At 45.4% G+C, this 20,884-nt stretch overlaps 1 protein-coding gene across 1 annotated transcript; it reads right to left on the reverse strand.

Annotated features, from left to right (window-relative positions):
• Window positions 1–11,962: 11,962 nt before the first annotated feature.
• Window positions 11,963–13,674, reverse strand: LOC138690116 (vitelline membrane outer layer protein 1-like). Its single transcript, XM_069807897.1, has 4 exons — window positions 13,504–13,674; window positions 12,803–12,903; window positions 12,663–12,669; window positions 11,963–12,247 (listed from the first exon to the last, which is right to left on the reverse strand). The coding sequence occupies exons 1-4, from the start codon at window positions 13,672–13,674 to the stop codon at window positions 11,963–11,965; spliced, it is 564 nt and encodes a 187-aa protein (XP_069663998.1).
• Window positions 13,675–20,884: the final 7,210 nt, after the last annotated feature.

The following is a 20,884-nucleotide window of genomic DNA, read 5'->3' on the forward strand; positions in this document are numbered from 1 at the left end:
AGGACTATTAGCCCATTATTTAGAGATGGGAAACTAAGGTGCAAAATGATAACTTTTCCTGTTATGCTACAGCTGTGATTATAGTTACTTGTATTCAACACGATTGTTTGTGTTCAGTTCTTTCAGATTTGAGCATGAGAAATATTGGCATATATGTAACACCTTTCAACTACCTGAACCAAAAGCTTTATACTTAGAAACTATTGTCTGCCCTTTGGTGAGACAGAGACAGCTATTGGAATCCAAGCCAAGCCAATCCAATCCAGTGAAGACCAAAACTCTTTGGTTGCTGGTCAATGGACCAGTAAAGGAACTACTCGGGCACTGACTTGAAGATATCAGCCTCAGATTTGTCACTGATAAAGAGAGAAAACATGATTATTGTGAGTGTTGTTGGATATTTGAGGGGGCTTGTGGGCCTATGCAAAGCTAATTATGAGGTATCAGAAAGGGTTTGTGGGATTATGTAAAATTTATTACAAGAAGTTTAAGGGAAGGGGACAGATCAGGGTGGATGGGTGAGGAACATTCATGAGGCAATTGAGAGAAGGAGGGATAAAAAGGGCTGGCTGGACTGAGCCCTGTGCCTGACCACCACATCTATCTTATCTTCTTGTTAAATCCTTTCCTGAATCATTCTTTCTTTGTAATCTTGCTTTGCTGTGTGTGAGAACTGTGAGGTCTAAGTGCCAGCAGCTGGAGAAGGGGCTTTGGGTCCCAGGGCCTGGGGGTTTAGCTGTCAGCAACTGGAGAGACCAGCTTGTATATGAGAGACCTAAATGCCAGTGACTGGAAAAACCTGAGTGTGTTAATATTTGCATGGTGAATTTAATCCTGTATGCATATGTTTGCCAGCAAACTTTGAACTGGACTAGCTGGAGGAGACCTGCCTCTGGAAAGACTTGATGTCTAAGTTGGTGGCTGGGTAAGGGTCCTGGGGTCTGGGCATGTATGTTTGGTGGACTGAGAGCCTGTGCTGATATCTGAGGGATTGGTGGGTGTGGGGTGCCTGTGAGATGAGTGTGTGAGTGTGTGCATCTGTTTCACTAGTGAGCATCAAGCTGGGTTAGCTGGTGGGTAGGAAGAGACCTGCATATGGGGTGAGGGGGGCCAGGTTCAGGCATGGACGTTAGGTGGACTCGGGGGCTGTGCCGACATCTAAGGGATCTGTGAATGTGGATGTGCTTGTGAACCTGGAGAGCAAAGGCATGTGTGTTCTCTCTAGTGAGCTTCAATCCTCACCAGCTGGAGAGGAGGGATAGGACTGAGCCATTGGTGCCTGTACATGAGCACTGTTGGTGTTTGTGGGGATGGTGGCAAAGGCTGTGCCCTCTGTGGCAGTCTGCGTGGCAGCCGATGTCAGTGTCCTCTGTGTGTGTGTGTGTCTGGGATACACTCTCAGGCCCACAACTGGCCGACCCTGCAAGCATCTATTTGAAGACTACTTTGTCATTGACTGGCATTCCTGAAGGCTCTAGGTATATGGTATCAAAGGCATGGACTTAATTAAATGACTGTCTTAAAACAGGGGCCATGTGGTATCCTGCTTCCCTTGAATGCAGTGACATCTGCTAACAATAAAAGAAAAAAAAAATAGTCATGTCAAAGGTCATGTGTTATTTCCATGAGTTACAGAAAACATGCTTTCCTAAAACTCTCACAGTACCAAATGTAATGACTCATTGCCTCTGTTTATTCCTTAATTACAAAGCTCTTATGTGGGGGTCTCAATTTTATGATGACAGATCTCACTGGCATCACTTTCATAATGACTCTGCTCCATAGCATGTTTGGGCCCAAGCATGGGATTAGGCTGAGAGCAAAAATGTACCTTGGGGTTTCCGGTGGTGGAAACCTCCAGCATTTACAGCTCCAGCACCTACTGTCTCATAGCCGAGGAGAAGATGGGTGGAAAATTCTGGGGAAACTGCTGCACGTGCCAAGCAGGAGAAGCAATAGAACTGTAATGTTTAAGGCAGAACTAGGTGATGTATGTTGTGGTACAGCCAGAACCACATAAAGCAAAAGACTGCTTTCAGGTACATATTCCATCATCACGCAATTCCCACAATGCTGCTGGACACAGGCTCTTGAAAATAATACTGGTTTACTCTGTGTAATTTGGAAGTTAGAAGGAATTGTAATTATCCACTCGAATGATGCCCAGCCTTTAGCTGAAACTTGCTAATAAAATAACCTTGTTTTTCTGACTGCCTCTAGTTACAGCCTAATATGTGCTCCTATCTGTCGCAGAGCCATGATTAATAGTTTTGGTGGTGATATTGCTTCCGTGATAGGAGGTCCTGCCAACCCGAAGAGAAGCTAATCTCAAGAGAGGCATGGCACAAAAGGTGAAGCTGCTCTAGGAGTGCTGGGAAAGTTCATCAGAGGGGATGAAGGAGCAGCTCTGATGGCCCTGAAAATATGCTCAGTAAGCCTGCTGAGGCTGCTCGGAGAAAGTACAAAAATGGTGTTTGAAATAAGAAGGAAAAGGAAAAATTGCAAGAGCAATTGAGAGAAGATGCAGAAAGTGAACGCTTTCCCTCTTAGTTTCACCCCTGATCAGTACGAAGATTAGGAGAGACAAAAGAGTTTTGAACAGGTCTGAGTCATCTCTTCTAATTCGGGGATGAAATATTGTTCTGCAGAGTACTCTCTCCTCTTCAGGGTATGGGACTGAGTCTGCCTAACTGAGGTAGCTTTAGGCCTTGCAGAGAAAATTGTGATTGCATTAAGTCTATGTGCTGCCATAATAGAAGCAGAAGGAGATGTGTTTGGTAGTTGCTGAGCCTGCAGACACCCACTTTTGATAATTTTGGTTTCAAAGGTGGCATGTATTACCATTGAATAATTAAAGTGTTATCCTAATTAATCTGGACCTACAGATCATAGTGTCTCTGAAATACTTTTTTTCCATTAATTAGTGATTTTAACAGTGTGGTTAGGTACGACAAAGGCTGCCTTTCCCTGGCACGGGATACACTCTATCTTCTTCTAACGTGATTTTCCAAAAGAAAATCAAATCTCATTTTCCTTCTTTAAATCTTCATTTAGACAATCATTCTTTGTGAAAATGTACTAAGAGGAGTTTCTTAAGTACTTAAGTAAAGACTGCAGAAAGAAATAATTGACACACATTCAACCCTAGGAGCTGGAGATGCCTCTTTTCTACCAGCCTTTTAACCAAGCCTGTGTGGGTTGCCCAACACATAGGCTACAGATGAGCAATAAAGATCTCCTGGCAAGTCAATAGACAATCCTAGCTCACAACTTGCTTTTTCTGTACTGTTCAGGACAGCATCACCTAACGACGACTTGTGCTAATCTATCAATTATTTTTTTTATGTTAAGAAGCCTCAGCACATTTTGATCCCTGACATAATTTATTCCTTCTGTGCAAGGGAATGACTCAGGTTCTTCTAGCTGTTGTGGCTGACTTAAAATATATTACTCACTTTGCATGAAAAATAATGCTGGAGGCGTATGATTCCATAATGGCTGCTCTGCTGCCATTTTGTGGTCTTTGGCTCACTTCCATTATAAATCTTGTATTTTTAAGGTATTTCTAACTCACTCATTGACAATTGCATCAACCTAACGTTCAACATTCAGGATGTTGCTTAGAAAAATTACCCAGGAGTTAAAAAAGATGAAGATGCCTTGGTCAAAGGTAAGCTCTCCTGAGACATAATATTTCTTCTTCTCAGAGCTACCCAAGTTCACATGGAAAGCCTTGGGGAGGAAGGCAAGATCAGAAACCCCACAGCTGTTTGATGTAGTTTGAGGGTCTGGGTAACCTCCTACGCTAGACACCCTATATACATAATAAGATTGTGCCTGACCCAAATAGCTTATAACCCAAAGAAAGAGGCACAAACTGATGAAAGAGGTTGGGGAAAACTGAGTTTTGTGGGTACCAGGCCAAACCCTTCCTGCCCAACTGCAGAATTGTTCTTATAACCTGGAGCAATTCCAGGTGCTTGTGTCTTTTGTGATCATTCTGTTGGTATACAAATAGTGAATTAATGGTCCTTAATCCCCGTTACAAGAAAGGCTTAGTATAAGTGGTCCTAACAGGTTTAAGCAGGACTAGCACAGTTTGAGGTAAGTGAATAATGAACAGGTGGGGGGTTTTGTTTGTTTTTTTAACTGAGTTTTTCCATAAGAAATGTGCTCAGTAAGGTGACTTGGTGTTTCATGTTTACTGGACGCAAAATCAGTCTGCATTCTGGATCTTTAAGGATGTATGTAGAACTGACTTAAGTCAGTCAAAGCCCGTTTACACAAAACTCAGCCTGGCAGTACAGCGTAAGGTGGGACAGATGATAAGTGCGTTGGCATTAGGAACCTCACAGTTTGCTAAGAAGTTGCTCTAGATAAGGAAAAGGAAATGTCTTCAGGGGTATCATATTCAAATGTATATGAGCAGAGAAGTGCTGGAAGAAGAGCACAGGAGACGCATGTCAGCACTGGGCAGCTAGGAGAGGACCCTGGCTGGCCCCACCAGAGCAGCACAGGGTACCTTGCCTGGCTTGCTCAGGGCAATGGGTTGCATCAGTAACACAGATACTGCTTTTCTTTCCTGTCAGGCCATGGTTCTATTGTTTTTCACTTAGCTTCAGCACACAAGCTATTAATGAATGTGTCATGCTGGTAGGGCTGCTTCATTATCTGGGCTCCAGGCAATCCAGCCTGGACACCAGATCCTACCAGACTGCATCATGTGGAATTTCTATGCGTTGTTTAATTAATACAACAAATACAAATGACAAATTAGGTGGAGATACTGAACCTGGACTTTGCATGGGGATTTTTCAGCCCATAACACTAACATCAGAACAGTTTTATATTCTTTCTCCCTGTTACAGTGATTGGGAGATGATATCTGAAAGTGCTACAAGGAGCAGAAGGAGGTGTAATAAAAGCATGAATTTAGGTTTAAAACATCTTCTGTACCTAAGTGGAAGATGCAAGATGACACTAAGTAATTTTTAGGCCTATTACCTTATTACAGGTGACACAGGTGCATTCAGACAAATCTGTATGAGCAGAAAAGCAGTATTTAGAGAAGAAGGGGAATCGAGTGCTTAATAGTTTTTTTGACAGGCCTTTGTGATGAACTGGGGAAAAAAAATAGCTGCATAATGAGACTTTGGAATATGTACTACAACTGCAATCAATACACAGATTTTAGCAAGATGATGAAATTGTTGCACTTTCTTGGTGTCTTGTTCTTGTAAAACCAGATGTTACTCCCACAAATTTGAGGCTTGGAAGCACTGTGAGAACAGTAAGTAGTGCTGTCTGCTTTCTTGGTACAATCAATTTTCTATGGTTTTTTTGTTGGTTTTTTTTTTTAAATATACTTCAAATTCATGCCAGAGAGAAGAAGAATGAGAGGTGATGTTTTTTCTTTCTACCCTCAACAGCATCACCATTGCTTTCAAAAGATATCCTAATCCCTTGAAATGGGAAAGGGAAACCCTGTCCTCCCCCAACAAAGCCAGTGCATAGACATCATAGCTTAGACAGAAAAACTCTAACCTCCTTTGCTAAAATGTTCTGGTTAAAGTGTGTTACTGAAATGGTTATGAAAGTTCCAGGTAGCTGTGAAGGGCAGCAGTGCTGGAGCTGGTCCCTGCAGCCAGTGAGCAGGTAGCCTCCCTAGAAACGTGTCCTTTCCTCTTCTTCAGCAAGGCCACCTCCAGACCTTGGCAAGGGATCAGCTCCTTCATAGACGAAGGAACCCGCTCCAGATATTGGAAAACTGGCATGGGTGGTGTGATGTCCCTCCACTCTTCTTTCCTAGGGACAGCAGCATCTGAAAGCTATGTAAGAGACTGATTATTCCTAAATCAGCTTCTGAATCCTGTGTAGGGAAGGCAGCTGCACTCCATGGAAATGTCCCTGCAAACACTGTAGTGAAGTTGGGCAAAAGAAGGAAATTGCCGATACAGCAATGAGTGCTAGAAAGCATGTGTCTGAAGTCACAGCTGAGGCTGATCTCTATTCTTGCTAGAAAATCAAAGGGAAGATATGAAAGGTTAAGGGATAGAAAAGAAAAAAGGAGAAAATATTCAGGCCAAAACAAATGAGGGATGACACTGATTTGCATCAGTAGAGATTACAGGCCTTTTTTAACTAAATAGACTTTCCTGAGGTAAAGAATTGCATCAATTCATCTTGAAATGACACTTGACAAGGGGCAAAGTATCTATTATAATCTCATTTAATAAACTGTTCGTCCCACTTAAATATGCCTTCTATCTATCTGCTTTATCCACTGGAACTATGTGCTTTAGCAATTCATTAACCTCCCTTCTAATTACATGGATGTAGGCAGCACTTTGTTATGACCCAGCAGAACTGCAACACAAGAAATTTTGTTCTATTGCTCAAAGTACTTGTTCATTTCCGAAAAGGGGCACAGAAAGGTCAAAGGAATGTAGCTGTTTGTACCCTCCCTTGGATTTACTGGAATAATTACTTCCTTGTTCAGAATTAGCCATTACTTCAGTATGGTTTTTATTACAGGTCAAAGACACACTTGTGGAAGCAAACCCAAATCTCCTACTAAAATAAAAAATAACAGATAACATCAGATACAGTATTTCTACTTCAAGGAAAATATAAGTAAGTACTTCTTTAAAGATGTTCTCAGAGGAAATAAGCTGGCTTGGAAGAGCTCTGAACTTCAGGGACATTTGCTCAATGTGGAGCCAAGTTCAAACTTCACAGCACTGGAGATGTATTATATTTTTTCTGAAGGGAATGTGGTGGGCTCAGAGGATGAGAATGCTGATAAGTGCAAGAGAGCTTCTAGGCTGCAGTTTCTCCCAGTGCAGTTTACTTTCCAGTTTAGACTGGAGTCCAACACTTACTGCTTTTAAGGAGTAAACAAGAATCTTTTCCAGGGCAGTTTTGGGGCTGACTGCTGTCACGGAGATAGTTTGTTTGAAATGCCCAGTGCTTAGAGGTGAGTTCATGCTGTCTGACACAAGCATTTTGCAAAGCTTTGAAGACAGCTATTTCCCAGCTTTAGTATTAACTATTTCAGCTTAAATGAGGTATAGGCAGATTTGAATCCACTCATTTCAGAGTCTGGAAAGTGGCTCATACCACATGTGTCATGTGGCAGCAATGTTCAAAGGCTGCTAATGCACCAGGAGAACCAAACCTTGGAACGAAAATGGGGAAGATCAAAATGTTTTGTGACTCCTTTCAATACTCTCAGGAGAAACACTAGGAAAATCTCCCAGGCGTTTTCCATCCTGTTCTGTTTTGTTATTCGTATGGATTCTCTCACTCCAGGAAGGGTGTCCCAGATGTTGACAGCTGGGGGACAGGCCTATGGCTTCTAAGAAGTGCACTGTCACCTCACTTAGCACGTGAAGAGGATGCCTGCAAATGTGTGTGCTCAAATTGCAGCAAAGATTAGAACATGGACCATCCTTCTGCTCCTTGCTGCACAGTGTCAAGTGCCACAGGGGTCCTGGTCCATTACTGGTGTTTTTACGTATTACGTCTGTCACCAGAATAGACAGTTAAAATAAGACAGAGCTCCTCTGGTAGTACACGGGCTATCAGATGCAAATAATAAAATGTGACTGCTGGTTGAAGCAGCTGTCTCAGCAGTGCTCCTGTTCTCCACACAGCCCTGCATTTTGTGAATGAGGAGAGAGGTTTGAGGGAAAGCTGGTACTATCCTGCATCTAGCACAAAAAAAGGGTCAGGTAGAAAGCTCTGCACAAAAATCTGGAATAGAAGAAAGTGTGGGAGCAGTAGGAAAGCAGTGCTGAGCTCTGGTGAGAGAGGGCTGAGGACAAAAGTAGGTCTATCTCTTTGCAGACTTGCTCTGAACAGATACAAACATAGTGCTGCCTCTGCTCTGGACTGGGTACTGGATAGCTGTGATGAGCATGGTGCTAGGCTGGTAACACTGCTGGGAGGTGATGGCTATGGCTGCAGGCTCAATGCCCTGTTAACCACAATGGCAGAGCTAGCTCACAGCTGTCTGTCTGTGGACAACATGCAGGTACACCCAAGGAAACGTTCCCACTGGGTGAATGTCTAAGCTGTGTAGAGACCTTCATGGCTTGTACTTCACTCATTGGAGTGTAAATGACATCACTGAATTGCCTTTACTACCTCTTCCCTTAACAAAGATTTTAGCTTGAGGATATCCCCTGTTGCAATTCTTTACTGTAGTGTAACTCCTTTGGCACTTCTCTGACTGAATCAGTCTGTATTGGGCAAGTAACTAGGACTTTCTGAGGAGGAAAGCTGATTGCTTGGGTAGAACAAGGCCACCATCCATCCACAGATACAACGGACTGTTTCCAGGGTGAACCCTAAGTGTTATTTTAGAGCTAGTCCCCATCCTCCAGATGTTCAAAACCATACTTATGTTAATATTTGATACCGCTTCATTAATGGTCATTGTTGCACATAACCTACATATTTTGAGGAAGTGTTGCTGTCAATATCTTCACATAAAATTCTGAGGACCATGCATGCTCTGCTCAGTAAATAGGGGAAGAGAAAATGGGGGAAGAGCTGATGCTACTGGCTATTTTACATCAAAGGTGCCTAAAGGCAAAATAGGCATGAAATGAGGGGTGTAATGCATCTCAACCAGCCCTTGCTGCATGTGCATCGAGGTAAATAACTGCACAAGAAGCAGGACCATTATTGAAAAGCCTTGGGCTTCCATTGGGTATTTCATTCAGGTATTTCATTCAGGTTTTCCTGAGATGAGAGGGGCCACATGCTGCTGCGAACAGACAGAAAATGAGTGCTCGACATGAACCTTGTCACTTTGTGGTGGACTGTGGCAAGCCCTGGGGTTCACTGTTGTAGAGTAGTGGCATACACAGTACAAAATCTGACATTAATTAAATAATGAATTTGAAGGAGTAATGGACATGGATTTCTCTTCCAGTGTTTCACAGTTAGATCTTGTCAGCCCAGAAACTGGGACATTTATTATTCAAGAGTACCTGCCATTGCATTTGGATTCAGCCTGATGAAGTGTTTTTGTTATAATGGGGAGGCCTAAGAGCTGAGCAGGAAGACCACAAAGTTACTTCTACGACTAGTTCTCTTGCAGGAATCGCCTGTGTAGACAGAAGGTCTCTTTCATGTTTAATGCCATGTAAAGTGCTGTGTACAGCAACTCGCTTAACTGAACAAGTAATATGAAAGTGATATAATAATACAAAAGTAATATAAAACCTCTTGAGACATTCATGACAAGAATACCATCTTTTTGTCTCAGTGTACTTCAGAGTGCCCTAGGGGAACCTTTTTTCCAGGAGAAAAGCTGACTTATGAATTTTCCTACTATATCTAATTGTAAACAGATATTCCCATAACAGAAAATTGAGCTGCCTCAAGAGTGTCTTTATCTCTTAAAATTGGATACCCACCCATGGGGGATGTGTGGCCTTGCTGCCAGCTCATGTACTCAGTGATTCTCTTGATTTTAGATCTGGTACTCTCCTGAGATAATAGATGGCTCTGTGGGTCTTACCAATATACGTATGGAATAAGATAAGTACGTGGTAACCAACTAAATGGGTAATAAAAATATAACAGCTTGGAGTTTCAAACCCCTGTTTTCAAAGAATTGGGTGAAGGGGTTAAATATGCTTGTAAGTATACCTGTTGTGAGGCGGCTTCTGGCTGCATGCCAAGTGGCAGGCAGTCCCTTTGGATGCATAAGGGCAAATGATGGCACCGTTAATGCTTTGGAAACCTCTGGAACATCTCGACTTCCAGCAAGGATTAAACAAAGGTAACACTGAATTGGCTGTGTCTGTGTGTTCAGATATTCAATGTGTACACAGAAACTCTCAGCTCACAGGTGTTACTGAGGACCATTCATAATCTTTCTAAGCAGGAATTACTTATCAGAGAGAATACCATAGCAGGCAAATTTCAAATATGTTGAGTGTGGGAAATGTCTATGAACTTTACAGAGTTAAGGATATTCTCCTTCTCTCCTACGTCTTTCTCAGATTTCTGCCTCCTCTTTGTACTCTTGGTACTGAGGAAGGGGTTTGTTGTTGAAATTTTTGCAGTTCACCCTGGAACTGTCCTTGTCCTTGCTGTTTGTTCCTTTCCTTCTCATGTCCTTCCTGTGCCTGTGGATCATACAACTCTCCAACCAACTTGTTCCTGCATAATGCCCTGTGAGATGTGGGTTTTGGCTACTCCCTGTCCCATGCTTGTTATTGTGGTCAGAGTCCTCACATATGAGGTATTGCCTACAGCCCCAGAAAGCAGGACAAAATATAAACTCATGAGAAGAGCTGAGCTGCAAGTCTTGATGCTGAAGGAGACGGTGGGTTCAGGAAAAGTACCTATGTGATGGTACATTTCTGACTTCACTACATGTGAATTACTGCAGTCTTGGAAACAAAACCCCTCAAGGTGCTTTATTTGCACCAGGCACCTGGAGATGTTGAGATGCTGTGCTGAGCAGGCTGGAAGGAGAGGCACAGAGCTGGGACCAGGAGCTGCATGGTGTATTTGAACCTATTCATGGATGAATGTATGATAGTCATCCCTCCACATCCTAAGCATTATAATGGAGAGAGAGTGAAGAGTTCCCCTTCCTCTCCTTTGAAACAAGCTTCTGCCAGGGCAGATGATCCCTCTTCTCCTTCTTCACTGTCCAGCCCTTACAGTCCTGCCTCCTGCCTTACCTATAGGTGTGGGGATCTTCTGTGCTCACCCCCAGGAATTTGTTAGGTTCTACATCTGTTGTAAAGCCTAACCACAATGAACACAAAGACCCAGCAAGTATTGGAGTGGCAGTACTACATGGAGCAACCAGTAACCTCAGCAGTGCCAACGGAGCTCCAGACCTGCTCCCTGTGATTGTTAGAGGAGAACGATCAGCCCCAGGCTGGTGAACCCTACTGAAGAGTCAGTGGAACCATCCCCTCCCCAGGAGGCCCAGCAGGGGAGTGAGGACCTACAGGGGTGTGGGACTCACAGGGGGCTACAGGGGAAAAGCATTTGGGGATGTTGTACAACTTCTTATGAGGTGTCTTCAGGGGGTTGTGGGCATGTACAAGAATTATTATGGTATATTTAGGGGAAGGATCAAAGGTGGTTCTGCAGCAGGAACAAGTGTGAGGGGAAAGGGGATGAAAGGGGCTGGCCCTGGGGAACAGCTGGCTCGTCACTTGTCTGACCGAGCCCTGCATCTGATCACCCACCGCCAGCCCTACAGTCTTACTAAATATTCGTATGTAATGATGTAAATAATTATTACTACTAATAATACTAATTATTCTTACATTCTTTCCATCCGCCTTCTGTGTGGGCACACCCTCTATTCTGAGCCTGCATGAGAGACCACCAGCAACCTTCAAGCCAGACTAGTGGGCAGCAGCATGAGAGCCAAGTGCTGGCAACTGGAGCTGGACCACGAACCTCAGGGACTGGAGGGTGCTGGTACCGGCACCTGGGGAAACCAGGCCTGAGGCCAGCTCTGGCACAGACTGAGTAGCTAATGCCAGCCACCGGAGAGACCCCTTTTCCATGTGTGAGTATGTATTTCACTAGCAAACATCGATCTTGATCAGCCAGAGAGGAACAGTACCTGTCACCCATGCTGTTCACGTCTGTGTGACTGTGCAGGTTTAGGCACAGTGTAAAGGCACTGCTCTGTGCCCACCAGTGGCTGGCCGTGTGTGTGTGCGCGCACCTCCTGGTAACATGTCCTCAGCCTTGCTGCAGGTTGGAGCTGGGAGCAAGGAGATGCAGCAACCTTGCATCAGCTGGATGGGGGCAGGAGGAAAGCCCCAGGGTGCTGTAGCCACAGGATCCAGCTACCTCTGACAAAATGGGATGGAGAAAAATGCACACCGCTCCTTGTGCAAGGACAGATTCAAGGTTTAATAGTAGAACACTTTGTAGATGCTGGCATGAGGTGGGGGGTCAGGCTTATTCACAGCAGAAGACTCATGTCGTTGAAAGCTGTGTCATCCCCCTTTCCCTGGGGTTCCTCCACCTTTGTCTGGAGCCCACAGGCAGCCCCAGAGGTGCAGCTGCTGCTCCAGGGGCCGAAGTGACCCCCTGAAAGTCCCCAGCCCTCCAGCTTTGTCCCATCCGACCAGGCAAACCTCGCATTGTTGGCTGCTGTGTTGTCATGCAGGTGCTGTGTCTCTTCCACATGCAGCAAGAAGGAAACCAGCTTGTTGCTGGGGCAGAGCTGGGCCTCAGTCCAGTTTCCCTACCTGCCAGAGAAGAAAAAAACTCACCAAGAGGTGTTCAGCCTCTGCTGTGCTGCAATCAACACCGCAACTCACTCCTGGTAGTCCTGGGGCAAGGGACCTACACAGGGATGGTGGGTTTCTATGAGCACCTGTTTCACTCTGCTTCCCCATCATGCCCTAGATGTCTAGTCACCATCAACCCTGGGTTGCCCTGTTGCTGCAGAACCCCTTGGGAATTTCAGCTGCTTGCTTTGTCCCTGTTACTTAATATCAATGTTCTTTTCAAAGTAAGCATTTGAGGAAAAGGAGAAAGTACAGGTTTAATATCTGCATTTGTTTGAACTCTCCTTTATTTTTCAAAGTACTGTTCCCTTCCCTGCGACCAGATCTCTACCCTAAGACCTTCACACTTTGTGGCCAGGGGGACCTCACCCACCTTCTCAAGCATGGTGGGGAGCCACCTTCACAGGGGGTGTGGGTGCCTGTGGAGAAACCATTGCACTGATTTTCCTTCATGCTCCCCAGAAGCTGCTGCCCTGAAGGAGGACAAGAAAGCAAAGACTACTCACCACCCCACGGAGGACTCGATGACTGTGCCATCTGTGCAGAGCAGGCGGATGCCATTCAGAGCCATGTCATCACCAAACAGCCAAAATCCCTGGTAGGGCTCCACCTTAGAAGAGGGGAAGAAAATGGGAGAGGTCAGCACCCTCCCCCATTTAAAAGAAGAGATTAAGTGAGCCCTCACCATGAGGGGTGGTAGGAGGCTCTAGGGACAGAGACAGACAGAGGTAGTGCTGCTGAGCAGGGCTGTGAGGCAAGTCCATGGCATTTCTCAGGGAGTCCTTTTCGCTGTTGCCCACCTCTGCTTTTTCTCCAAACTGTGGAGCAGAGGCTCTGGACACAGGAACACTTGGTGGCTGCTGTGCTGGGTCATGCCCACCCTCTTGCCGTGTGCTGTGACACCCAGAGCTGGAGTGCTGGCAGGTGGAATTTGTCCCAGCCCCTTGGGAATGGGCTCTGCAGTACCAGCCCCAGATCTTTTCTTATGCCATGGACTCCTCTGCTAAGAAATCTCTCCACTGGCAGAGAGCCTTGAGAGCTACCCTACACTAGAGATTTCTTGCTGATAAGCCTGCATGAGCAATACAGATACAATGCAAACTGCTGCAATGGGACAAAGTGTTGTGGCCAGCCGTGCTGAGACCAGAACAAAATAGCATCGTTTCGCAGCATGTTTTTTTCCCACCTCAAAGAAGGAGTGAAACCTTACCTTCACTTCAAATCCCTTAGCGTAGCCACTGGGACAAAAGTGTTGGTGCCTCCAAGAGCCCCAGGGGCCTCTGTTGGGCACTGTGAGGATGGACTCATATTCCCTTGCCTCCATGCCCTGGAGGCAGCAGGAGCCCATCAGGCAGAGGATGGCCAGGAGGAGCAGCGGCATTGCTGGGGACTTGCTCGGTGCCTCGCTGCACAGAAGTGGTGGCACGGGGGAATTTATGAGTCAGGAGAGTGGGTGGGAGTCCTTGGGCACTGTCAACAAACCCCATGGGGAGTGCTAGTTGTTGCTATGTACTGCTCCTGTTGACTGCCTGTCACTTAGTGGTGGGGCCACCCTTGCCAGGCAGAAGAAGTGTCACTGGTGTGCACTGGCTGGGGGGCTTGCAGGGCTGTGAAAACTTGTGGATGTGAGGGAAGTGAAAGTGGGCAGAGTTGGGACCACTCCCCATGGGGGTGCTGTGGTTTGGAGGAGGGTCCTGGCAGTGCTGCAAGGAGGGTGTTGGAGAGATTGATGTGGGAGGAGGAGTGGTGGACTGGAAGGAGAAGAAACCTCTAAAGGGGCTGAGGCAAAATGGAATTGGAGGGGTCTCAGGGTCCTTCGCCCTGTGGAAGTCCTCACCTGCTTCCTCTTCCTCACTTTCCTTCTCTCCTTACCATCCCACTGCAGCTGAGGGAAGTGCCTGCATTGGAAGCCAGTGCATTTTGCTCTGGGACATCCATGCAGTCTAGGTGACTACATAAAGGGTTGACAACCCCTTCTCACAGGGCAAGTGCTCCAGCTGCCAACCATCTCATGTGGCCTTTGCTGAACTCACTCCAATTTATTCATGTCTGTCTTGTACTGGGGGCAGGTGAATGGGAGCAAAACTGCATGCAGTCCCATCATCCCATTGACTTGTGCAGACACAGTTCCCAGCTGCTCAAGTGTATCTTTAGGAGGTGGGAGCATACGGAGAGGGTGGGAGTTTCCAGCAGAAGCAGACCCTGCTTCTGCTGTTCCACTCTCAGATGTGAGTTCCTGTTGCATGCCTTGTTCCTCCAGAGGGACTAGCCAGAGAAGAAACCTCTGCTGACAGCAATATTCAAGGGTATCCTGTGAGTAGTTGCAGAGTAGGAGGATAAGCTGCTTACAGTTCCATTGAAGAGTCAATAATGATGCCATCTGGGAGAGTTGTCCTGTGAGGTCTATACCAGCAGTATATCCACTATAAACACAGCCAACATAGGGAAAAAGAGTTATTCAAGGATTCAATTACTGAAGAATGGAATAGCCTGCTTCTATAATAACCATGTTGTGCAGGTGAAGGAGGAAGTGTTGCTTTCAGCTGAAATCCTCTGATGTTACCCTATGGGTAAAATTGTAAAGATCCTCAGTTACTCACAGCAACCCACAGGAGACAATGAGGATGAAGATGTCCTAGTGTGTTGTTGTATCTCAAAGGCAGCAGGAACCTGGCAGAAAGAAGACAACAGGGATGAAGGGCTGTGTGGTCAGGGTCCTGGTCTGGAGAACAAATAGCTCATGGATATTTTGCCACTCCAGGAAAGATAGGACCTTCTAGGCTTGAAGTGTCGACTGGATTTCCTCCTAAGAGTGGCAGCAACGCCAGCAAGACCAATGGGCCACTGCCAGGTACCATATCTAGTAAAGAGCTGTGATATGATCAACCCTCTTCATTAACCATGCTGGCTGCATGATGAGGCTTTCAGGCTATGTGGAATGTTATGGCTTTAGGGTGGAGCAGTGGCAGAGATACCTAGAACCATAAAAGTATCTTAAGGAGAAGCAGTGAAGAGGAGCTAGGTGGGAAAGGAGGCCCCAAAATGGATAGACATGTTTTACAGTTTGTAGTTATATCCACAGAGCTGAATCTTGCTCTGTTTGAATCCCTCTTGTTGAGAGGGTCTGTTTTCTTTGTCTTCTACTTTCACACAACTTCTCCTGTTTCCTCTCTGTCGGTCCATCTGAGCTCCAGCCCCAACAGTCCTGCCACTGCAGTTAGGAGAAGGGGGATCCTGGCTGGGAAAAGACCCTGTTTGGCATCCTTGCTGATTTTTTCGTTGCTCCCTTTTGGCTGCCTGGGGAGGAGGTGGCAGAGGCAGTGGCACCGGGTCAGTAGTTCTGTGGTATTCCAGCAGGAAGCAGTGAAAACAATTCACACTAGTAATTAACTCTGCCTGTGGGAGAAAGCAGACACCGTATGCATTTCTATAACTTCTGAGTGGTGAGCTAGGAAACAAACAAGGAACTAATCTGAGCTTTATGTTTCCCCCTTTTGTCTCTCATTAATTTTTAACACTTCCAGTGTGATGAACCTCCTTCTTGAGTCAAAGAAACTCCCCCCCACCCGCTACAGAAAACCTTCCCAGCTCTAGGAGTAAGGCACAGACTGGAATGGAAATGCTGGGATCAGTATCAGCAGTTGAATTTGTGCTGCTGGGTTGCAGGGCTAATGAGTACTTTTGCATAAATCTACTCATACGCTGAACTTCCCTGAGTATCCAGTCATGTCTTCAATATATCTGCTAATGAACATTTTCTCATCTGGGGAAGCGCTTTCTCTTCACCCCCTGCTTCTTTTTCTCTTCTGTTAACCTGCAGTCCTCCAGACAGGCAGGGGAAGTACCAGCTTGCAAGTCCAGGATGGATAGATTTTTCATTATGTTAGATTGGAAAGCTGGAGTTTGAACTTCTCAGTGAGTCTGGCAACTTCTTTACTGGTTAGCTTTGGCAGCTAGTTGTAGGGTCATGTTATGTGACATCTTTTTTTCCTTTTAATTGAATTATTGGAAGACAGGATACCATTAGACTCAGCAATAGAAGTGAAGACATGATAGCCAGTGTAGAACAAAGACCAGTTCTGTATTTTTGCAAACGTATAAACCAGAAAGAAATATCTCTTATTTTTTGGACAACTTAAGCTCTCCTCCCTATGATAAAAAAGAACTGAGAGTTACATTGAAAAAAAATCTTTGAAAGCAGGGCAGGTGCTCAAAATAATCAGAAATCAGCAGAATAGAAAAAGGTACTCACAGAGCCAAAATATCAAGATAAAAGAGTGAAGTGGTTGCAGTAGCCTTGTTGACATTGCATATATACATTTACATTGTAGTACCTAAGTATGTTAGGTGAACCCCGCTTTCTGTGGGCCAGAAGGTATTTTGTTATTTACTGTCCATTTACAAGATTGGTGGGGCTCTCCAGGGGAGGCACAAGAGCTGTGTTCTCAGTTGGCCTTCTTCTCTAACAACATAAACCTTCTTAGATGATGATGAGAAAAAGTTAACTTTTAAGTTGTATGTGGACTGAAAACAATCTTGTAATGGACTTTGTAATGTCATTGGAGATAAAGCCAGTTAAATTATTACTATATCTGGAAACTAAAGATAGCTTTTGGATTCCTTCATGATGCCAAGGGGCCAGTCAGCCTTTGAAGCATGTAGCACTCCTGCTGCTGTCATGTCAGTTTAAAAACAGATGCAGAGGATCAAAACTTTCTATGCGACTAATGGTGTTCTTTGAGGGCCAAGGGACAGGCACTGACTGACACCGTTGGTGCACCTAGACCAGATACACAAGCACATTGCCAGCTAGGTGTGGAACAGCACTACTTGCCTACAACATAACAGTGGTGAGGTGTGATTCCCTACATGAGAAAAGTGATGTTTCTCCCTCTTAGAATCATCTGTAATAACATAAAGTTATTAGACTGAGGCAGAGTCCATGACTTCTCAACACTCTCAGTGCAGAGCAGCTAGTGCTGAGAATTAGCTCTCCAAGGCAAAGGAGAGGCAAAAAGAGGCAAAGACATCTTTCCCCTTCACAGTTTCTTTCTTTATCATTTCTGCTGCTACTTGCTCTTTTTTATTGACTGGTGAGGCCACCAGACCTGTTGTTCAGGTTCATCTAAGTTATGACACCCCCATTTATTTGTCTATATGAGAGTACACCTGTGACCTTTGTGTCTGAGCTGCTGCTGCAGTCAGTGGGGATGCACACACTTGGCGAAGTCTAGAAATTGAATCCATTGAACAAACACCCTTTATGGAGCTGATTCAGCTGCCCAAGGGTAGGTGTCTAGTGCCACTGGAGACTCCATAGGGTATTCCATATTGCTTCTGCTTACCAAGCCAGAAGGTGCATGGGTTTTTTTTAGGCCTGGTAATAAGAAACTGGGGTCTACCTTATGTTTCCCTCTACTTCTTTTTTTTTCCTATGGTTATGTCTTTCTTATTTCATGATAATCATTTCTCACAGATATTTTTGTCTCAGCTGAATCCAATTTCTATGGAGTCTTCATGAGGACAGAGAAGGTTTTTTCTGGAGAGAATCTGTAGTAGGGAACTGTTGGTAGTGGTTACAGTCATTATTAAAAGTTGCAAGTGAAATAGATGGCAAGTTTATCACACTGTGTGGTGGTTTAACTTTGGCTGGCTGCCAGATGCCCACTCAGCTGCTCTCTTTCCCCCTCCTCAGCAAGACAGGGGGAGAAAACAAGATGAAAAGCTCATGGGTCAAGGTAAGGACAGGGACATCACTCACCAGTTACTGTCAGGGGCAAAACAAATTTGTCTTGGGGAAGGTTAATTTAATTTATTGCCAATTCAAAGCAGAGTAGAATAGTGAGAAATAAGAACAAAACTAAAAACACCTTCCCACCACCCCTCTCTTCTTCCTGAGCTCCACTTAACTCCTGACTCTTTACCTCCTCCCCCTGAGTGACACAGGGGGATGGGGAATGGGTGTTGCTGTCAGTTTGTAACACTTTGTCTCTGCTGCTCCTTCATCCTCATGCTCTTCCTCTGCTCCAGTGTGGGGTCTCTCCCACAGGAGACAGTCCTCCATAAACTTCTCCAACATGACTCCTTCCCACAGGCTGCAGTTCTTCACAAATTGCTCCAGCGTGGGTCCTTTCCATGGGGTGCAGTCCTTCAGGAATGGACTGCTCCAACATGGGTCCCTCACAGGATCATAAGTCTTGACAGAAAACTTGCTCCAGCATGGGCTGCTCTCTCAGTGGGTCCACAGGTCCTGCCAGGAGCCTGCTCCAGCACGGGCTTCTCACGGGGTCACAGCCTCCTTCGAGCATCCCCCTGCTCTGACATGGGGTCCTCCCTGGGCTTCAGGTGGATATCTGCTCCCCCGTGGACCTCCCTGGGCTGCAGAGGGACAGCCTGCCTCACCATGGTCTTCCCCATGGGCTGCAGGGGAATCTCTGCTCCGGCGCCTGGACCACCTCCTCCCCCTCCTTCTTCACTGACCTGGGTGTCTGCAGAGTTGTTTCTCTCACATGTTCTCATTCCTCTCTCCCAGCTGCTGTGCAGCATTTTTACCCTTTCTTAAATATGTTATCACAAAGATGCCACCAGTGTCACTGATGGGCTCAGATTTGGCCAGTCATGAGTCCAAGTTGGAGCTGGCTGGAATTGTCTGTGTCTGACATGGGGGCAGCTCCTGGTGTCTTCTCACAGAAGCCACCCCTGCAGCCCCCCCCCCCCCCCCCAAAGACCTTGCCATGTAAATACAGTATACATTGGCAGACCCACTGTAGTATATAAGCTGGAATAAGAGTTATGTAGGTACTCAGATCATCCTTGGAACAATTTTTAAAAAATGACCTCATGTTTACCCCTGTTTAGCCTTCCAGTAATTTTAAGTGACATGTTATCCATCACTGCTATGACCTTAGCTCTTCCAGCTGAGAGACATCTTAGACCTCTTGAGTACTTTTTATCAGTTCTAGTTATTTGTTGCTATTCACTCTGTGAATTTTTTTCATCTCTCTTCTAAAGTAATTTTAATTTCTACCTAATCTGTCCTAAGATCCCTAACCCCCAAGAGTGGTTGTAACTATCTGAACACATTCTTCCACTATGAGCATTGATCTATTTAATCATTTAAAAATGGCCATATCTGCTGTGATCTTCTTTTATACCGTCAGCTGGTCCTACAGATTTTCTGACAGGCTCCTGAATCTTTGATGTGAAGAAACATTATCAGTGTTAATTCCTTTGCTTTGCCATTTGTTCCTCAAAGTGCTTTTTGTCTGCCACCAGATACATTACTTCTATTTTTTCCATTTGGCCACAACTTTAGCTTTCACTGTTTCCTGCAGCCTCCCTTACCATACAGTTTAACACTGCTTATTTCCTTTTACCCTTCCTCAAGTCCTTGTTAATAAGTTGTGTGCCCTGGTCCTGTACTTCCAGCACCATACCCTTTAGACTGCTCCTGTTGTCAGTCAGTCTGCAAGTTCTAGGGTTTCCTTTGCAGACTGCCTTTTGGCAGGAAGAATGGGCAAGGATCCTCTGCAGGGTCTGTGTCCATGGTTTGTCTGTGAGCAAGGGGAAGAGAGTGCCAGGAGCTACTTTGAGCACTCCTGAGGACTTGGTGACAGAGACCTGCGGCATTGCCTCAGCCCTCAGATGTCAGAGACAGATGGGCATCCTGCAGCTGTGAACATGCCCTGTGCCAACTTTCCTGTTGACCCCTGACATCAGCAGTATACCCTTTTGTGGGCTCCCCCAGGCTCCCTGATAATCTGTGCCCCAGCCACTGCATGCACTGACCTCTTCCATCTTTCAGCTCCTCTCTGGGACATGCTGGTATATGGGAGGTGAGCTTGATTCAGTGGCTATGTGACATGCCCATGGCATAAGGACACGCATTTCTGACTTGCTACTGGCTAGGAATGCTAAGATGAAGCAGATGACATGCATTATGTGTTACTTTTTTTTGTCCTCATACAGGAAACAGGTAATAACCTGAGTTTAGCTTTGTTTCCTTGTATCTCTTGCTTTGTCTTGTTTCTTATCAGGCCCTTTACATTCTGTTCTCGTCATGAATCCTCTTGCCCTGACCAAATCCAATTTCCACAGAAAAGCTTCATGAAGAATGAACAAGAAGGTGGCTTCCAGAGAGAAAGTCAGTAGCAGGGGAATGCCAGGCCAGGTCATTATTAATGATTGCCTATAAAATAAATAATAAGCTTATTAACTTTGCAGACCACAGCAAGCTGGAATAGGCTGCAAGTACTTTGGAGGACACAGCTTGAGCTTGACAAATGGTCTTGTCAAATTGGAGAAATAGTTTGAGAAAAATAGGATGCAGTTCTGCAGGGACAAGTGCAAGCTCCCATCTTACACAGAAACAAGCAGCTGTGTGAGGAAAAATGCCTGCATTAACATCACGCTGCAGAGAATGGTCTGGGGGTCATAACAGATCAAAGGCAAAGCATGAGTCAGTGGCATCAGGTCACCTCTATGCCAAGATACCTGAACCAAATTACAGCCTGCAAGACAAATGGAGTGATTTTTCTTCTCAGCCTGTGTGAGCCCCTGGCAGGGATGCTCTGCTCAGCTGAGGTCACTGA

This window comes from Haliaeetus albicilla, chromosome 20 (genome assembly GCF_947461875.1).
Source record: "Haliaeetus albicilla chromosome 20, bHalAlb1.1, whole genome shotgun sequence".
NCBI lineage: Eukaryota > Metazoa > Chordata > Aves > Accipitriformes > Accipitridae > Haliaeetus > Haliaeetus albicilla.